Here is a 20463-nt window from a genome sequence, read left to right as displayed (position 1 = left end):
TTATAAGCGTTGTTTAAAGTTCAAATTTTGACAAAATTCGTAAAATTATTGAAAATTTGATACACACCATTTTGTTAAAAACTTGTAAAATGTTCAATTTTTACTGCTAAGAATTGAAAATGCAATAATATAATAATATAATATTTTATTATAAAAATTAATTCAATAAGTAGGTATATTATTATACTTTACTATGCAAAATATATTTTAGATTTAGAATAATTTTAATCTATTGCATATTATAGGTACCACAAACCTATTCTAATCGTTATGCCTACTGTAAATCGGTAACTCATTAGTGAATGATAATACCTATATATTATGACATAGATGGGCTACTCAAAGTTACAAGAGGTTCAATTTTTTTTTAACTTGGCAAGATATAAGGTCCATAAAATCATTTAAAAATTTATAATTTTTTTTTATGCTCACAACATTTTTTTACGTGAGATTTGGAGATGTGTATACAGTTACAGAAGATAATTCAGCAAAATCGTCTTAATATTACCTAATTAATACTCATTCTTCCGCAAGCTGTTTAAAATTTCTGAAACACTACAAAATAAGAAAATTATAAGACTAACGGCTAGCGTGACGACGACGACGGCGGTTTTTTTAAGTTAATCAAGTAGGAATGTATGATGAGTGATGACGTATTGTAAACTATTTACTATTGTAACAAAAAATAATAATCAAATAAATTAATACATTAACGTTTCGATATTTCGTTACAGTATTAAGGAAAAAGTGTAAAACATTAAATAAACAGTAACAGTTATAACAAATTTAATAAAAGTAGATAAAACGTACCTATCTTACAACGTGTAACTTTTTGAATTATGGCGGAACCTACCATAATCCTCACTGTTATAATTCTGAGACATTATAGATCGTATTTGAACTAATTGACATTGGAACAACTATTTAGTGGAACAAAAGGTAGTGAACACTGATCAATAGTAGTAATGTGGTTTAAACCACGAAAATACAATATTCTTGATATTCATGGTATAAACCTTGCCGTACTATTATCTAGCGTATATTATTGTTTATATTATTATTTATATTTTTAAAATTTAAACCGACTACTGACTATCACACTATAGTGTAAAGTGGTGACTAGTGAATACGGAACACCGGTAACACAAACCGTTGTAGAAAAGTATAAAAATAAAAACTATTATTAACTGCAAGCTTATATGAGCTGAATGCTGATATAAGTTTATAAAATCGAAAACATTTAAAGTAAACCGCTAAACACATTTATAAGTATTATATTACTGAAATAATAATGTACCTATTACACATTTTACATTAATGTGATCGTGTTAAATCGTCTGTTTAACGTCGTTGATTTCAAATTTCATACCGCTGCTCCGGAAGATCATACGTCACCGGAAGAAAAATAAATGTGAGGAATATTCGCCTAACCAGTGGGTCGACAGGTCGTTAACAATAATTATTTTTCATTTTCGCTACCATGGAAGCGGATGCTGTGTGTCGGAACGTCCTCAATGAGATCGAAGAGTGTTTGTCGCAAATCAAACGAATGCCTTTGCCACCATTTCCTGTTTACGAGAGTGAGTTAAAATAATTGCTCATATATTACCTATTACCTAAGTATATATTATTAAAGGTGTTAGCTATTAGGTAGTAAATTTCATAATTATTTGTATGGTAATGAAGCGGCCGGCCTAACCTAACCTGGCCCGGACCATGTATATTTCATACGTATTTAACCTTGAATAGATGGTTGAAGTTAAGTGAAATTAATAAATGATGGTAATATTTTCTAAGTATTTTTTAAATTGAAAAATAAATTAGTTCAAATGACTAAATCCTGACATAGACTGGCGTGAAGGTGTTCGGTCTAACTCTGGTAGTGGTAAATGACGCCTGGAAAACTTTTATTTTGTTCTCCCCTTTATAGGTTTTTTTTCTCTCTATTCTCAATCATATCCATTCTGGTTAAGCCATGCGCTTCATTGTGTTCCCATAGTTTATGTTAATTATGCGATTTAGAATTCATGTGTAAGTTCAATGATCCATTTAGATTATGGTTGCCGGTTGACATTACCGCCAATACCTAATCATTTTTGTATACAGTGTCCATCTAGTCAAATTTACTTCATAGTTGTTCATGCTTCACTATCATACTGCTCCTAAATGGAGTATACAATGACTATAATATTCGAGATTGGAAATTATTTCTTGTTCACTTATATTGATGATCATTCAGGGCATACTAGACCTACTTATAATTGTGTTTAATATTATTGAACTTCACTTTCTCTCGTAATATTCTGGAATGTATTACCTACTCGATTACCTACATGGCTACATCATAGAAGTTATATTGTTTTAATGTTTATGCAATATCAGAGCATGCAGCAGTAAAGTACCTAATGAGTATTATAATTACTCGTCCAGTCAGTGTGCACATTATTAGTAATTTAAAATTTAGATCAGCTCTAGGACAACTTCAGGTCCTTTAAATAAAATTCGTAAACTTATTTACATTAAATCAAATTGTCAAAGCCCAGTAAAGTATTGTTACTATCTATAATCCACTATTTGGTTTATTTTATCCACTCATTAAATATATAATGTCTTAGAAATGTATTTTAATTTAAACAATTTTACAGATACTAATAAAGCTGCTGCTTATATCAGTTACCGTTTAAAAGAATATGATTCTGTTGCGTATTATCTTTCTGAAGCTCATGGAGGTGGAATTCGTTCAAAACTATCATTGATAATGAATCCAGAGTAAGTTCATTAACATACTTGTAATTATGTTATTTTTCTTATTCAAAACATTTCATATACATTTTTGTGGGAGTCAATTAATAATTATGAACTGGCTTTTAAATTATTTAATTATTTATTGAGTTCAGTATCAATAAGTACTTATATGTATTTATTTTATTTCAGTACTGCTAGTAAAAAAGAACTCAATGACTGTTTATCCTTGAACTCGGAATATGTGACTAAAGGATACCATGGTCTTACTGAACGTTTAAAAGAAATGCCATCTGAATGGACATTAATACAAATTACTAAAAATTATAACCCCAAAGATATAGTAACACCTAGGCCTACAGATAAACCTACCGAAGTTGGTGAACTTTTTATATCTAGATATCAGTGTGGTCAAAAATACAAAAATATGTATGTTATTTTAAATTTATTTGCCATTTTTATTATATTTATTATTATTGATTATTATTTATGTCATTTTAAGTAAACCTTTGACTATTAAAGTGGATAAGGCCAAATCCAGTTTAGGACAAAAAACTATCTTTGAAGTTCTGAAAAAAAGCTTAGAAGATACAAATGACAGACAAAATAAAGATCCAGTAGCTATTCGTAATTTAAGAGAATCGGCTTCGCAGTCAATTAAAGTAAACACACAGTCTTAACTATTGAAATATAATTATAAATGCAAATTCATTATTTATTATTTTAATTGTAATTAAAATTATTGTTTCCAATAGAGCATTTCACAAGAAATTCATACCAGTTGGATAAAACATTGGATTTGTATGTTATTAGGCAATTATATCGATGAAAAACTTGCAGCAGAAGTTTATAGTATTATTGATAATGTCATAGAGTTAGTAATTTGTATTTTATCTCTAAAAAGTTGTAATTTGTGCTTAAACAATTTATTTATACATATAATATTTTTAGAGAAGAAAATATGAATATAAGTGACCGAGGTAGAATGATTTTGTATCAGATAACAAATGCAGTTGTTCAACTAACAGATGATGAAATAAACAACATTCTTAAAGAAGTTGACTGTTCAGCAGAGGAAATGAAAAAATTGGAATCTGCTATTAATAAATATAAATTAAATGGATCACATTTGATGTTAAAAAAGAGACATTCTGTTTTACTCATATTAGATGAGGTATAGTGTTAGAGTAGATAAATTAAAATAAAAGAATTATATATTTTCTGTTTTTCTTATTACACAGCATTTAGAATGTTTGCCATGGGAAACAATACCATGTTTGAAAAGACATCCCGTATCCCGTGTGTCATCTGTACATATTGTGCATAGATTATACAACAAACACAAGGATTCTATTCAAAATGGATTAATGTAATACATGAAAAATTATTTATAATATATATTCTATTTGTAAATGATTTTCAGGAAAATTAAAAGTCAAGGATACTACATTTTAAACCCCGATAAAACACTATCTAATGCAGAAAAAAGAATGTCTAGTTTTCTTAAGGAAAGAAATATAAACTGGCCTGGTATTCAAAGTCAAGAACCTACTTCAGAACAGTTCAGTTCTATATTAAAAAAAAATAATATACTATTGTAAGTTATTGTATTATTATGTTTCGATTTGTTTAACTAACGTTTTTATATTTAGATATTGTGGCCACGGTAATGGAACACAATACTTGCATAGTTTAGATTTAGACAAATTAGATCTACAATGTATACCAATGTTGTTTGGATGTTCAAGTGTCAAACATACGGATAAAGGTGGAAGACCTAATTTTGTGGGTGCTTCTTATGGATATTTAAAAGCTGGCTGGTAATTTATTTCTCAACTGCTACCATTTTATTTTTATTGTTAATAAATTATTTGTTTACTTAGTCCCTGTGTTATTGGTATGTTGTGGAATGTAACAAGTTTAGACGCTGACAACTTGGCTAGAGCTATGCTTAATGTTTGGCTTCCTGGAAATCCCATTAATCTTCAAGGTGATTTAACAATATACAATTTAATTATTCAATATTTACCAAATCAATGTCAATAATATTTTTAAATTATTATAGTATGTAGATATAGAATTATGTTTATCTATTGGTAGTTTAAAAAAATAAATTATATTTTGAATTATTTTTTATTAAGTTAATATGGATAATACTTCTATTTTTATTTAAATACTAGTTAAATATTCATGTATATTTTTGAACTATTGTTTCTATCTTAAAATAAATTAATTACGTGTGTTAGCAAATTGTACTTATGTAACCACATACATTTTATTACTATATTTTTTATATTATGTAAAATTTCTGCTTTGGCATTTAATAAACAATAATGATAATGTTTCAGAGAAATGGCCTAAAGAGTTTTTAGATCAACAAGATTACCATGTGGAAAGAGAACTCTTACGCACATTAACAATTGCTAGAAAAACTACAAAAAGTTTTTTCAACTATGCTGCTTTAGTTGCCCGAGGCATACCAGTTATCATGACAGACTGATATTAATAATCCAGATCTAATATAATTCATGTTTTAAGTTATTGAGACTTTCTTATTTTTGTATACATAGTGAATAGTTCAAAGGAATTGCTATTAAGTTTATACCTATTTATAGATTTACATAATTTTTACAGTTTGTTAAACTATGTTTTTAAGTAATAAATTGTTTATACATTTTTCTTATACTTTGCTGTGTATATTTTTTTAATTACATACATCTTGTATGCGTTAAATCTCTGTCTTACTAATAATGAATTCATCAAGACCTTTCTAATAACCAAGAAAAAAAATATTAAATTCAAAGATATTTTTAAAATTTTTCAATTACTTAAAATTACAGAAATATTTCAGCACTTAAATTTAATCTACAAAGTTGTAAAGAAAAAGTTCTAAACATACCTGAATAATTGGATACAATTTAAAATCTTAGAAAAGTTATGTTCTTTTTGTTGATACTTCAATATTTCTGGAGATTACAACTTGCCAATTTCTATTGAGTAATGATTTTTAGCTTGCTGCTCTTGGTACACTAATTTTTACTTTTGAAGTCTTATGTTGTTGGTAGGTATTCCTTCCAATAAATACTTAATGAGTCTTGTGTGATTTCCAATTTACAAGTAAAAGTAAGTGAGTATTCAGCGAGTGAATTTGCTGATTTTGTACATTTCTAATCAACATCTTGCCATAAAGACCAGTTTCATTTATGCCAAGGTGTCACATGAGGATGCTCAGAAGAACCGATTTATTATTTGTATTATTATTATTTAAATTAAACAGTTGTTAAAATTAATACAACTCGATGTAGCAGTAATATTATACAAAATACAAGTCAAATAGTATTGCCCATAATAATATTTAATAATATGTCCTGCTATAAATGCACAAAGGTCCTATATATAGGTACCATACTAAGATACTATTATTATTTTAATAATGGAGGAAGTAATGACTATACTAATGACTGTAAGTTACGATAGAAACGTCTACATAGGCGAACTATAAAAAATATGTGTTTAATACTAATTTACTATATAGGTACCTATTGATATAAATATTTAATAATATACATCATACATAATATATACTTAAATGATATTCACATTGTAAAAATAATGGTAGTATCTATGTAGATTGTATGTACAATATAGATTATAGATATTTGCTAGTAATTATATAGGGACTGAGCTTTAGTGCAAATAACATGTATTTAACTTTGAAAAACGATTTCAGAACCGGTAAGTAGCACCAGGTATCTATTTACAATCGTGCTCAGAACAATAAATTATTATTATGTATTATATAAGTTATATAATATAACTCATGGGTTTGGGTTACAATTTTTTTTTTTTATAATGCAATTGTTACAAGGTCGGTAATTGTTTTCCGCTTATATCCGCAAGACTGCGTGTACTATATAATAGTGGCATACTTTTTATTAATTGTATTTCTGTACATTTTTTTATTACGATTATTAATTTATAAATTATTATTTTTCTTTTGAGGTTTTAAATTAAAAAAATTCAGACCAATACTCAAGGTTTCAAGACTAAAGAGCACTGCAAAATAGATGGGTATAGGTATCACGAATCCCGGACGAAAAGTCCGGGGACAAAAAGTCCGGAATGAAAAAAGTTGGACTAAAAATCCGGGTTCATTTTTTGATTGCCGGACAAAAAGTCCGAGTACATTTTTACTGTCGGACAAAAAGTCCGAAAATATAAAATTGTCTATAATGTCTATATGTATTATATAAATGTAATATTATATTATATAGTCAGTTCATATATAATTAATATTTATTTTAAAAATGTAATTGTTGTACCTACTTTTATTATATTATTGTATTTTTTTTTATATTTTATTACTTCTTATTTCTTATACCTAAAATATAACGGAAATCCACTGTACACTGAAAGAAATTCATATATGAAAACAAAAAAAAATAGTTTCGTAGGTAGGTAGATACGAATATGGCTATATCTATCTTATGTTTATCGCGGCAGTATGTCTACAGTTTATCTACCATAAGATTTAAGATTATATCTACATACTACAATAAGTAATAACGATAATCAATGTTATTACCACGATCTCATCGATATAATCGATTTCATGAGGAACGTAGCGGGCTTGAATTATAAATTGAATTTGTCACTTAGTCAGTGTATCCCGAGACGCTAAAATAGCATTACATGATATGGAACCCCCAAGAAAAAAAAAACATGGATCAGAAAAAAATGTAAAATTACAATATTTATGTACGATGTTTGTTAATAACGAGTTAACAATACCAGAATTCTTAAATAGAATTGGTCATTGCTTAAGAAAACGAAATGTAGAATAAATTATTATTGTTATTATAAATGTAGACTAGATTTTTTAAAACGTATAACTTTTTTTTTAAATATTATTATTGTAATGACATCGACAATCATTTCTTAGGGAAACGTATTGTATATAGGTATCAAATTATTATTATTATTATTATTGTATAGGCAAACGTAATGTATATAATATTTAAATAATTTTTTCTGTGTCGGTAATCGTAGAAATAATAAAATATAAAAAATAATTTTAATATTTTTGTTATTTTGTATTTTCGGACTTTTTGTCTGACAGTAAAAATGAATCCGGACTTTTTGTCCAACTTTTTTCATACTGGACTTTTTGTCCCCGGACTTTTTGACCGTTTACCAGGTATCACACAACTTGAGAAAATTCTGTTCAACTCGCTCTAGCTCTTAGTTGACAGTTATATCGTCATATTAGTCAAAAGTGAACTACAGAACAGATCCCACTATCCCAGAGTTCAGACTATACTAGCTACTACGGTATAGGTAAAAATGTAAAAGGTATCATAAGAAATAGGTAGATAGGACAGATAGGTACGTGTTTCAAAATAGAACGAATAATAAAGTGATCAAGAAACTTGGAGACTAATAATAAACTTAATTAATAAAATAACTAAATATTATAATTATTGAACTGTGCATTACCATATTATAGGCATCAACCTACAATTTACAATTAAGACTCATTAACAGTATTACGATAAATTATAACTATATCAAGTAGATCTTTATTGGTATATCCAATATTAGTTAGGTCTATTATAAAAATATAATTAAGAATATTATCAGAACTTCCTAGTTTACTATAGGTACTTAGGTACCTTTATATTAATTTGTTTATGATATTGATAAGTGATCATTTCATATTTATATCAAACAATTAATCTGAAGGTTTTAAAAAATATGGAGTAAAATAAGTATAGTATTACATAATAATATAATATATTATGCCAATGTGGTTCATTTATTATTTGATCACGAACCACTCATAATTATATTGTTAATGTAATAAAAATAAAATTTTTTTATAATTTATAAATAAATTATGGAATTTTATTTGGAGTGTACATATAATATATATTTATATAATTATATTAATCATGTATTGAGCGTGAATAAATTGAGATTTTGTTCACTCGCTGAGAATGAATTGCCATTATGGTGATGGCGAATAGTTTTTCAGAATGATTTTTTTTGGTCAAACGTTTTAGGTGGTTTTGTTTTTTACACGAATTGTGCCAATAAACTTGAAGTCAGTGGTGACTGGTGAACTACACATAAAAGTGCCCCGAAGCACAATATTTTTTTCGACTCTAAAGTAATAGAAAATAGAAATTATTCCCTGTCATTAGTGTTATTACAACAGTGCTATAAATCCCCAAATTTTTTTTTGCGTCCTGCGATAGCTGAGCCACTGCTTGAAGCATCTGATCCGTGTAGATAGATACATAATATTTTGTTATTGAAATTATTGGCAAGGCGGCTAATTTAAATTGGAAATTGAAAATATATCGGTATTCGGTATACAGATCGGTTGGATTGTACAATTATTATTTTCTATATTATTACTGTACTTACTACTTATAATTTTATGTCTTTAACTTGTTTGTAAGGCTGAGAGAACCTTGGTACAAAATGTTTTTTTTTTTTTTTTTATCTAGACTATTTGGCTACAACTAGCACCAATTACTAACTAGTTAGGTCTACCTACAGAGCGGAATCGATTTCCAGACTGTTTAATAAATAATATTTTAAATATTGTCGTTGAATAATAAAGGCGTAGGAAAAAACTAAAAAGACCGCGAATTTGATTATTTCTTTTTAGGTTTTATTATTTTAGTCTGTGGTTTTAGCTTATGTTGTTATCGCAGTTGTGATTATATGTATCATGGCTTCGGTCTTCCTGATAATAATGTTGATCAATTCGCAATCGTAATTCGTTAGTAACTACTATTGTCTATTAATTATTAGTTATTACAGTATTACTATATTATTATGTCTTGATTTGTAAGTTATATTGTGTAGATTTCTGTTTTCCAACAAACTTAACGAACTCATTATTCGTTTATACTTTTCGTATTTATATTTTATACTAAACTCACTTAAATATTTCATCAACAGTGTCGTTTTTAGTTGCTGAATAATATTCAAATAAATCTAACACCAAGGTGTCAACTGTTCGAAACGTTTCATTCAAGTATTCTATATGCTTATGAAGTATGAATGGAATGTTTTTACTCAAAGTTGGAATCGGTGATTGAGATATGAACATTGTAATAGTTAATCACATTGGTATGTAATTCTTTCGAAATGTATTTGTCGTCTAACGTTTAATTATAATAGTTTAATATTGTTTTGTATTAATTGGTTATAGAATATAAAATAGAGTAAAATAATTTATTGTTACCATGTAATTTTATACAAACGCCTAGGTAAAATATGTTTCTGAGTACCTATAACATTTTTTTCATATACTTTTATTAGCTAGTCAGAAAAAAAATCCAATTAATAGCTATCCAATTATACTTTTAATATTTAATAATGACTGTATAGCCATTTATTCCATAGTAATAAATAAATATAGTAAAGTGTTTAGATTTCCTTATAATTAAATATATTAAAGAAATTATTAAGTTCATACTGCAATGTACATTTAAAAAAGAATCACCCTATACAAAGTATATTATACATTATACTTATCTATACATAGGTATCTAGGTGTAAGACATTAATCATTTGATTTCAAAATATATATATGTATATTGTATACAATGTGTTAAAATTTTTTAAAAATACCTAATTTAAATTTAATTTCAATTATTATTTATTTAATTATTTTAATTAGACTTTTTTTTCTGTGGCTTATTTTTCCCGTGGCTTTTTTCTCTGAATTTTTTTCCTACATTCTTTTTATTGAAGTTGTAAATGTAGTTAGTTTAGACTGATTCAATTTTAAAAATTCATGTAGTAAGGTAGTAGAGTTAAGGTTTACCTATATTTTTATATTGGTATTATTATGTGAATACAATTGATTTAATGCAATATTGAACAGTTTTACGGTGACAATTTTTTTTATTCATTATGAATTATACTTTTTATTTTTATTTAATATCAGACATTTAATTTATGCAAAAATATTGGGTAACAACCTACATCACCTAAACACGTTAAACATTTTTAGTGTTATAAAAATTGTAGAATATTGTATTTCACAAATTTATACTCATTTTTTTTTTTTTTTTAAGGTTTATGAATAGATATTGAACTTTAATTACAACAGTGGATTTGTTTTCTTCGACAATGCCTCATCATTATGGCCTAGAAATTACTACGCAGATTCGGCCTGAAAAGAAGCTGACTAAAGATGCTATGGAAAGATATTTACTTGAACGCAATGACTTGGTTTTAACTATCCTTCATGCTAAAGTTGCTCAAAAGTCTTATGGTACCGAAAAACGTTTTTTCTGTCCACCTCCATGTGTCTATCTTTTTGGCAAAGGCTGGAAGTTACGGCAACAGCAGTTGCTCAGAGAAGGAGTGACTGAAACTAATTCTCAAATGAGTGCGTTTATTGGTATTGGTAGTGCAGATCAAGATTTGCAACCACTTGATCTTAATAATAATAAACAGTATTGTGCCGCCAAAACTTTATTTATATCTGATTCTGATAAGCGCAAGCACTTTATGCTTATGGTAAGAATGTTCTACAATAACGGCTACGATATTGGAACTTTTCACAGTAAACGAATCAAAGTAATATCTAAACCTTCTAAAAAAAAACAATCTTTAAAAAACGCTGATTTATGTATAGCTAGTGGTACAAAAGTAGCTTTGTTCAATAGGCTTAGATCACAAACAGTAAGCACTCGATATTTGCATGTTGAAAATGGTACCTTCCATGCCAGTTCAACAGAGTGGGGAGCTTTTATCATTTACTTATTGGATGATGATGAAGGTGAAAGTGACATGTTCAATGTTCGAGATGGTTACATTCACTATGGTAGTACAGTGAAATTAGTATGCAGTGTTACTGGAATGGCCTTACCCCGATTAGTCATCAGAAAGGTTGATAAACAAACAGCATTGCTAGAAGCTGATGATCCTGTGTCACAATTACACAAATGTGCTTTTTACATGAAAGACACTAATCACATGTATTTATGTTTATCACAAGAGCGTATAACAAACTTCAATGCCACGCCATGTCCAAAAGGGCCAAATAAAGAAATGATCAACGATGGAGCTTGTTGGACAATTATTAGTACAGACAAAGCAGAATATCAATTTTATGAAGGAATGGGGCCTGTAAATTCTCCCATAACACCTGTGCCAGTAGTGCATGGACTTAATACTAATGGTGGTGGTGATGTGGCCATGTTAGAACTGAGTGGGGAAAATTTTACACCACATCTACAAGTATGGTTTGGAAATGTTGAGTCTGAAACTATGTTTCGTTGTCAAGAGAGTATGATTGCAGTTGTGCCAGATATCTCTTCATTTAGAGGAGACTGGTCATGGGTGAAACAACTAACACAAGTACCAGTGTCATTAGTAAGGAATGATGGGATTATCTATGCTACTGGATTAACTTTTACGTATACACCTGAACCAGGCCCAAGAAACCGTGTAACACCAGCTGACAAAATAATGAGAACATCTACTTCAAAAAATAATTTTTCATTATCACATATCATGAGTTGATTATTAAAAGGGTATTTTTTTTAATAGTAATATTTATTTTACAGCCAACAGGGTATATGACTGATAATTGACTGAATGAAACAACAATACACTGTTTTGACTTTTGATAGTAAAGTAGTATTAAATAGTAGATATGTTTCAGGTACCTAAATAATTTATTTTTAGTTGGATACCTACCAAGTACAGGCTTAATAATAATATTTTAAAAACCGTCTTTTGAATATAAGTTGGGAAAAAACGTTTGTTTTATATCAAATAATCTTGTATTGGACGGTTGTTAAATATAATTTTAAGTAGTAATTATTGAGTACTTGGAATATCTCTAATTAAATGCCTAATGAGACAAATTTATAATTATATTTTTTTTTATAATTTTTTTTAAAAAACTTTATATTATGTAATAATATTGCTCAAATTTTTCTTTGTTTTTTTTTATTTATGTACCACATTTTCTGAACGTTTTAAAAATCACTCATTTTTATATAGTTATCTATTTATCATAAATGTATTAATACGTAAAATTATTGTGAATTGTAAATATATTTTGTTAGGCAGCCAACTTTATCATTTGTTATTGTTTACCACAGACAAATTAAAGTTTTTAATTTAATAAAATATTATTATGTACACATTTTAAAAAATAATCTAATATTTCTTGTAGAATATTAAAATATAAATTATATGGGAGTGTATGTGTTTATTTAATTTTAGTTAGTATTCATAAACGATTAATCATTAAAAAAAAATTTTTTTCGGGTGATTTGAATTGATTTGGGTCGTAGGCAGTTGTCCGAAAAATGATAAGAAGTCGACGACTGATAACAGTTTGAAAATCAAAAAGCGTTGTCAACCATTACATACAAAAGTCGGTATTTTAGTTGTAATCATGACAAAATAGATCTATTTTGTCATGGTTGTAATATAAACATATAAAAATGCATACATAATAATACATATAGAACATTTTTTGTACTTTTCTGGATTATACAACTTGTTGAATAATTTTAATTATTTTTCTTTTAATTTTCTCAAAACGTTTCTTAAACATGTCGTTTGAACAAGCCACTATTGTGGAATATGGTATGTATTTTACAACTTCCTTTGATTGCTGAAATTCAACGTTAAAAAATTTTTGTTTTAATTGTTAGCTTAACTTGAGCTAGGAAAAGGTTAAAGTTAAAATGAGTTTAATTGACAGTAGAAATAACTTAGGTTTCCTCAGTTAATTTGTTAATAATCTATTATTTATTAAAAGCTTATTTTATATTATTTTTCTTGATCAATTTACATGACTTTAAAATACTAATTGATATAAACAATTTAATATTTGTTAAATTATTAATTGACATGTGTATTGTGTATAGTTTAGTAAAATAGGTACATACACTGCACATTATGATTAAAGATCAATAAAATTGTTTATTATAATTTAGGAAATTAGAATGAACACAGTTACTGTTTAGGTGATTCACATACTAATTTAAAATTTTAATGTTTATTTAGATATTGTTAATCATGATCACAATTATTTTAAAATTCAAGATGAAGCTGGTAAGTAGATTAAATAGTTAATTGCATGTATTGAATCAAACTTATGTAACACATTATTTGTGACTACCCAATAATAACTACATATTTGTAAGGGGTGTACACAATTGTTTATCTGTATATTTGATAGTAGAACCTCAAGAACAAGTACTCGCTGTTCTTTCTATGCCCAACATCCAGCCACATTGTTACACCATAGTTCCAGGTATACAAAGAAGCACAGAAACAATTTGTGATAATTTAGGTTTCATATATTACAAGAACAAAAGTACTGAAAATAAAATGTGAGATTAAAATACTATAGATACGACGATCCAAACAGGTTAGAAATCACAATACTAAAGTTATAAGGGGTTTATTACAAGAGTTGGTGATTGGCAGGGATCCTACCCGAATAATACAATTATTAAGACGAGCTGGGCATAGAGTCGATGGTTATGTAGCACAGGAGATTGGTATTCACCTTGGTACATGTTTTTTTACATAACTTGTAATAATATTCTATAATGATCAATACAAATTAATTTTAATTTACAGATGATGAATAGCTTAAATAACATATAGCCATGCATATAGCTAAACACCAGTAATAGGGAATTATAATTTTGACTTAAATTTTTTCTATTTTATTTTTGAATAGATATAACTGTCATGTTAAGTTATTTGATTTTATTATATTTGTATACAAAAATTAATTTTAATACATAGGTACATTTATTTAAAACTAAAACTAAATTTAATTAAATAACTATGTTATTTGTTAGCTTTAACTGTATAAAAAAATTAACTGATTTTTAACTATGTTTAAGTTACTTTTATTTTCTAGTTAAATTGTAAATTCTATAAGTTGAATAAAACAGAAAATATAAAAAAATAGTTTAAAGACTTTAAACGTAAGTTATATTTTCAAAAATATTTTAATTACCAGCCTTGTTTGTTAACAGTAATAAAATGTATATTCATTGTAGTATAATATTAAATATTAATAACCAAAACTTTAAGTATCTAATTTTACTAACCTCTATAATCTATTAGAAATGTATTTTTATTTATAAATTGTAAATAAATATTAGATATTATATTAAGTTTTCACACTTTTGTATGAATAATGAGTAATAACAATTATAGTGAATTATACAAATAAAAATAAAATATAAAGATACTAGTAAAGAGTACTTAATACAATTATGACGTTTTCAACATTAAACACCTATTTTAGATTCTGAGGGAATGTATTTAAAAAGTTAAAACGTGTTATTTGAAAATGTTTTATAATTATTATTTAGATGAAATAATAGTTTTTTTAAATTTAAATATACAAAAACTTACATTTAATTGTGTAGTGCATCAGAGTGATCAGCCCATACGAGTAATAATAGTCGAGTATATGACAAAAGATGTCACAGGAAATACGTCTATAGTGTCTAAACTAGAGAAAGAGAAGTAGAGACCACTTTCATATTCATAATGATTTATTAATATTTCATATTATTAGGATATTATATTATTATATAATAATATGCAAGGCTGGGCAAGTTAATGATTTTTTTTAACTTAGTTAAGTTAATATGCATCAATAAGAAAAAGTTAAAAGTTAATAAAATTTTTGGTTAACTCAGTTAAGTTAAAAGTTTATACATATATTTTTTTATATGTTAGCGTTAGGTTAGGTTTATTTATAATTTAATTATTTATAAAATAACGTAACTTAGATTTTATTAAAAATAACTCGTTATTTATTAAGTTAATATCAATAAACATCAATTAAGTTAAAAATTAAGTTAATGGAAATTAAATTCAAAAAAGTTAAGTTAAAAAGTTAAAATTAACTTAACTTTAACTTTTTAACTCGTTTATACCCAGGCTTGATAATATGTCTTTATACAGTGTAGTTGTATTAAGGAATAGAAATAGATAAAAATTTAATCTATTTAATGGTCGTATTATTAATAATTCAGATTAACTAACTATAAATCATGACAAAATAGATCTATAAATAACACAATAGACATTAGTGATTAGTGAATGAAAATCGGGTAACCATAATATAAATAGCATAATTATAGTATAGGTATTAATTCTTTTATTTTAAAGTTTCAAACTAGTGATACCACTAAAAGAAACAATAATTATTTTAACAAATTTTTTTAAAGTTTCGATGTTGGCAATAGATTCGACGCCACCATTTTTCGGACAACTGCTGTTCTCCCTGATTCCACGGATAAATATACTTTATTTATTTATCCGTGCCTGATTCATATCCTAACCTAACCTCAAAATAAATAGGCACCGCCCAAAACAGTCATCCATTAGATCAATACTATTTTTTCTATAGCTGTTTCTTTTAGGGCCAGTTGTACTAGTCTAGTTTAAACTAAGTTTAAATAAGGTTTTTCTTAAACTCGGTGTAAGACCAAATCACATGTTTTACAAGATTAGTTTAACGCTTAAACCCAGTTTAAAAGAAAGTTTAGATAAACCACCGATTTCGATGGTTTAAACTAGGTTTAGCAATAGTTTTGCCATAGATCCATGATACATAAATTTTGACTGTTATGAATTATGATACTGATTATTTGTGTTAAAACAATGTTTTATGCAAAGAATCATTTATATTTATTTAAAAATAAATAACAGAATATCGGAGGATGAGGATTTTGTTAAACTTATAAACTTGATTACGAATGAACAAATACCAAGAATATTCAGGCAGGCTAAATATAGCCCTACTTACTACTAGCGCTTTACGCGTGTGGTGAAAATATGAACTACTGAACCGTAACACAATCGGATAGCTAACCTGAATATCTTAAACCATGATTTAAATTAAACATATGTTTAATATCTATGATAATGGCTCTTGATAATTGTTACAATTTTATTAATTATGAAATCTAGCGGTTAATAATAGTAACAATTATGTTAGCTTACAGATTTTTGTGATATGCCACATCCATTAGTTTAATATCAATGGATAATAATAATATTGATGTGGTATAGTTGTTGTCCTAACGTTCATAGAATCCACTGACCGCTCTGATAAACCTAGTTTAACTACAAAATAACCAGAAGGCTCACTTACTGAGAACTCAAAAATTGGTGAAAAATGTTTGGGATATCAGTGTAGCCAGGATTTGAAAATTCTCTTTTCCTGCTGAAATTAGATTAACACGTTTTTGATGTTATTATTATTATACAACAAAATGATGTACAATATTTATTGTATCGATAAGTTGTAATACGGGACCACAATATTTTGTGGTTGTACAATTGATTATTATCTATATACAGGCTACACTGCTATCCCAACAAGTGTTGCAAATTTATCCCCCATAAGAACCCGCGTATTTCAAAAAAAGTGAGTCTTCTGGTTATTCTGTGGCACGATGTAGAGAAGATAAGGTGATACCACTTCCCTATCTCACAATGTTAAAAAAATGGATGCCAAAATGTACGGCAAATCTCTCAACAGAGTACGCCACTATTCGCCCGGAGGCCTATTTTATTATAAGTTGTTATACGAAAATGTATTATTAAACATTTAAAAACATATTTAAATGTAAATATAATGTTAATAATATGAGTATAAAATAGGCGGAATATAGTATTATTTTATAGATATAAAACAAGCTAATATTATTATATCAATCATATTATGTTAAATAGGTAATATATATTATTTTGTTATTGAACATCAATTTAAATAAATAAATAAATACAATTTTCTAGTATTAGTTTATTTATTTGTAAATACCAGTAATAAAATTAGTTACAAAACAATTAAATGTTCATGATTCATGGTTTAGATAAGATAACTTACCATAACTTTGATGATTTTAAACAACATTAAAGTTTGAAACCTTGTTTCTTTATTTAGTTGTGCATATTTTAAAACCGATGAAAGTGGAGATACTGTTATAGAGAATAAATTAGATCATAACCATGAAAAAGACGTACAAGACATTATGGTTAGACAAGTTATTCGTAATTCATTAAAAAGAAAAGCACAGGATGAAATTTTTGAACGGCCACTTAAATTAATACATCATGAACTTAAAAAAATTAACACCAATACAATATAAAACTGATATGAATTGCTTTCGCAAAAGTATACTCTTATATTTGGCTAGACGATCAAAATTACCAGCAAGACCATGTAATATTTAAAATGTACATGAAGTATTGCGGATTCGTTAGATAAATTAAAACTTATGACGTCGAACAATTTCTCATGGTAAATGACAGTAATCAAAATATAGTAATGTTTTCATGTGAAAAAAATTTAAATACTTTAAGTACTGTTAAGACTATATATGTAGATGGTACTAAATTTTTTTTACAATTATTTATAACACACGGCTTAAGTAATGGCCATTATACATACCTTTAGTGTATTTTTTACTTAATAATAAAGAATGCGAATCATATGCAAAATGTTTTAGTATATTAAAAACTGAATGTTTTAAATTCAATTTATGTTGTTCTCCCGAATATATATTTGCGGATTTTGAATTATCTATTCATCTTGGCGCATTAATAGTTTGGCCAACTATAATTATTATAGGATGTCGTTTCCATTTGGAGCAAGCATGGTGGCGTTACATTCAAAATTTGGGGTTGAGTAAAGATTAGGAAATAGGTAGGTTTATTTTTGAAAAATATATTTGGTTTACCATTATTGAATCAAGAAGATGTAGAAAACTGTATTATCGAAGATTTTATATCTATAATGCCGAAACATGAAAACCTCAACGAATTTATGGATTATATTATAGAAAATTAATAATTATATAGATTCTGTAGCAAAATTTCCTATTTCCATGTGGGCCGAAATGAATAGTAGTTCTGAAAGAACAATAAATGCCTGTGAAAGCTTTCATTCCAAGTACAACTCATTATTTTATACACATCACCCAGACATATAAACATTTTTGGAAATATTAAAAAAAAATCAAATTGATACTAAAATAGCAATCCGAACGGCCACACAAACAACAAAAAAACCAAAAGGAAGTACGTGCAAGAAAATTACATACATCGAAGACAATATAAAACAATTTAAAGGAAAAAAATAATAAAATATCAAGATTCGATTTTGTCAAAAGAATGGCATTTAAACACCAGCCTATATAAATATATAATAATAACAAAACATTTTTTAATAAAATGTATGCTCACCTAACCTTAACGGTGTAAGCTTAAATAAATAAATAATAATAATAATAAAAATAATATTTTTGGGGTGTAAGCCAGTTAATCTCCTTGTGGTGCACCCTGGGTAATTCTAAATGAACTGGGACGCATTCAGGCTATGTAAAAAATATGACCTTTTTTTCTTGGGACTCACTCGGATTATACCTTATTCTGGACGGCGGACGCACTAGGAACATTAAAAAAGGGTCATTTCGGGACGCACTCGGGAAATCCCGAGTAAAATACATATTTTGAGTTTTTTAGCACATATTTATGTACATATTTTACTTGCATAAATACATATAAATCTGAGCCATAGTAATAAGTAGGTACATATAGATATTTTATGAGTTATGAGACTATGAATCTACTTCAAGTGAATGATCTTCGTCTATATTTTAGTAGTAAATAAAACCTATAATTTATTTAACTTGAAGCAAGACTGTAACTGTAAAAAAAATTTTAGAGGGGAGGAGTTCCAACATATTTTTCAATATTAATAATGAACACTTGTCATTGCGTTGAAATATAAAATTTGAATATTATTGTTATTGAAAACATGAATCGTCATTGAAATATTCAATTTATATAAAAGTTAATTATGGTTAATCCCGATTTAGGACCTTTTAAAAATATATTAATAATAACCAACTAATTTATTTTGAACATAAAAAAAATTGAATACGTACCTATGTCGTATAGATTATGTTATTACTTATTATGGCTTCACGGTCCGCCGAGTCGCTTGCCGTAAAATGGTGGAAATGGTTGAGAGGAGGCGCCTAATCTGTTGTCGTTGGTGGTCGGTAAACAGTTTCGTTACAAAATATAATTGGGCTCATTCAAAAAATTTAAAGGAATTTTTATTTAATGATAACCAGGGCTGGATTTGTATGTAATAAAAAATTGTAAAATATGTATTTTATTTACCAAAATATGCAAAAATATGCATTTAAATTTTTATAAGATAAACACAAAAATATAGTTACAAAAACCATTTGTCTCTTTTAATATAATATAATTGAAAAATAAAATTATACTTTAATCAGCAGGGCTTGAATTAAATACAAAATATTAATTACGAAATATACTATAAAACATGCATTTTTTGCATTATTTTAATCAAAATATTCATTTCATTCAATATATGAAATAATATGCATTTTATCCAAAATATGCAAAAACATGCAAAATAAAAACACCACTATCTATCTCTTCATGAGGTGATTCGAGGAAATAACTGACAAAATCAATACCCAGAAGCCGCAAAAAAAACATGCTATTGCATATAAATTCTAGCCTTGATGATAACCTAACTGGTATTCATCCTTTAGAGGATGCTGAAGATGGTATCATTACATTAGCAATTGCTATTCCTTATCAACCACCATATGCTTCAATAAATTCAAATAGCAGAGAAAATGTCAC

The 20463-nt window shown here is 27.0% G+C and overlaps 2 protein-coding genes across 2 annotated transcripts; both read left to right on the top strand.

Moving 5' to 3' along the window:
- The first annotated feature begins 1037 nt into the window (after positions 1-1037).
- Positions 1038-5427, top strand: LOC114131393 (uncharacterized). Its single transcript, XM_027996592.2, has 11 exons — positions 1038-1580; positions 2646-2769; positions 2935-3171; positions 3245-3404; positions 3498-3616; positions 3694-3916; positions 3984-4111; positions 4166-4339; positions 4395-4562; positions 4626-4732; positions 5091-5427. Exons 1-11 carry the CDS (start codon positions 1481-1483, stop codon positions 5240-5242), a joined length of 1692 nt encoding a protein of 563 aa, XP_027852393.2. The 5' UTR covers positions 1038-1480; the 3' UTR covers positions 5243-5427.
- Positions 5428-9516: 4089 nt separating this feature from the next.
- LOC114131392 (suppressor of hairless protein-like) lies at positions 9517-12979 on the top strand. The gene is made up of 2 exons (XM_027996591.2): positions 9517-9885; positions 10839-12979. Exon 2 carries the CDS (start codon positions 10894-10896, stop codon positions 12292-12294), a length of 1401 nt encoding a protein of 466 aa, XP_027852392.1. The 5' UTR covers positions 9517-9885; positions 10839-10893; the 3' UTR covers positions 12295-12979.
- The last annotated feature ends 7484 nt before the right edge of the window (positions 12980-20463 follow it).

Source organism: Aphis gossypii, chromosome 3, assembly GCF_020184175.1.
Source record: "Aphis gossypii isolate Hap1 chromosome 3, ASM2018417v2, whole genome shotgun sequence".
In the NCBI taxonomy this organism is placed as follows: domain Eukaryota; kingdom Metazoa; phylum Arthropoda; class Insecta; order Hemiptera; family Aphididae; genus Aphis; species Aphis gossypii.
Note: the sequence above shows the minus strand (reverse complement) of the source record. Positions and strands in the feature narration are given on the sequence as shown.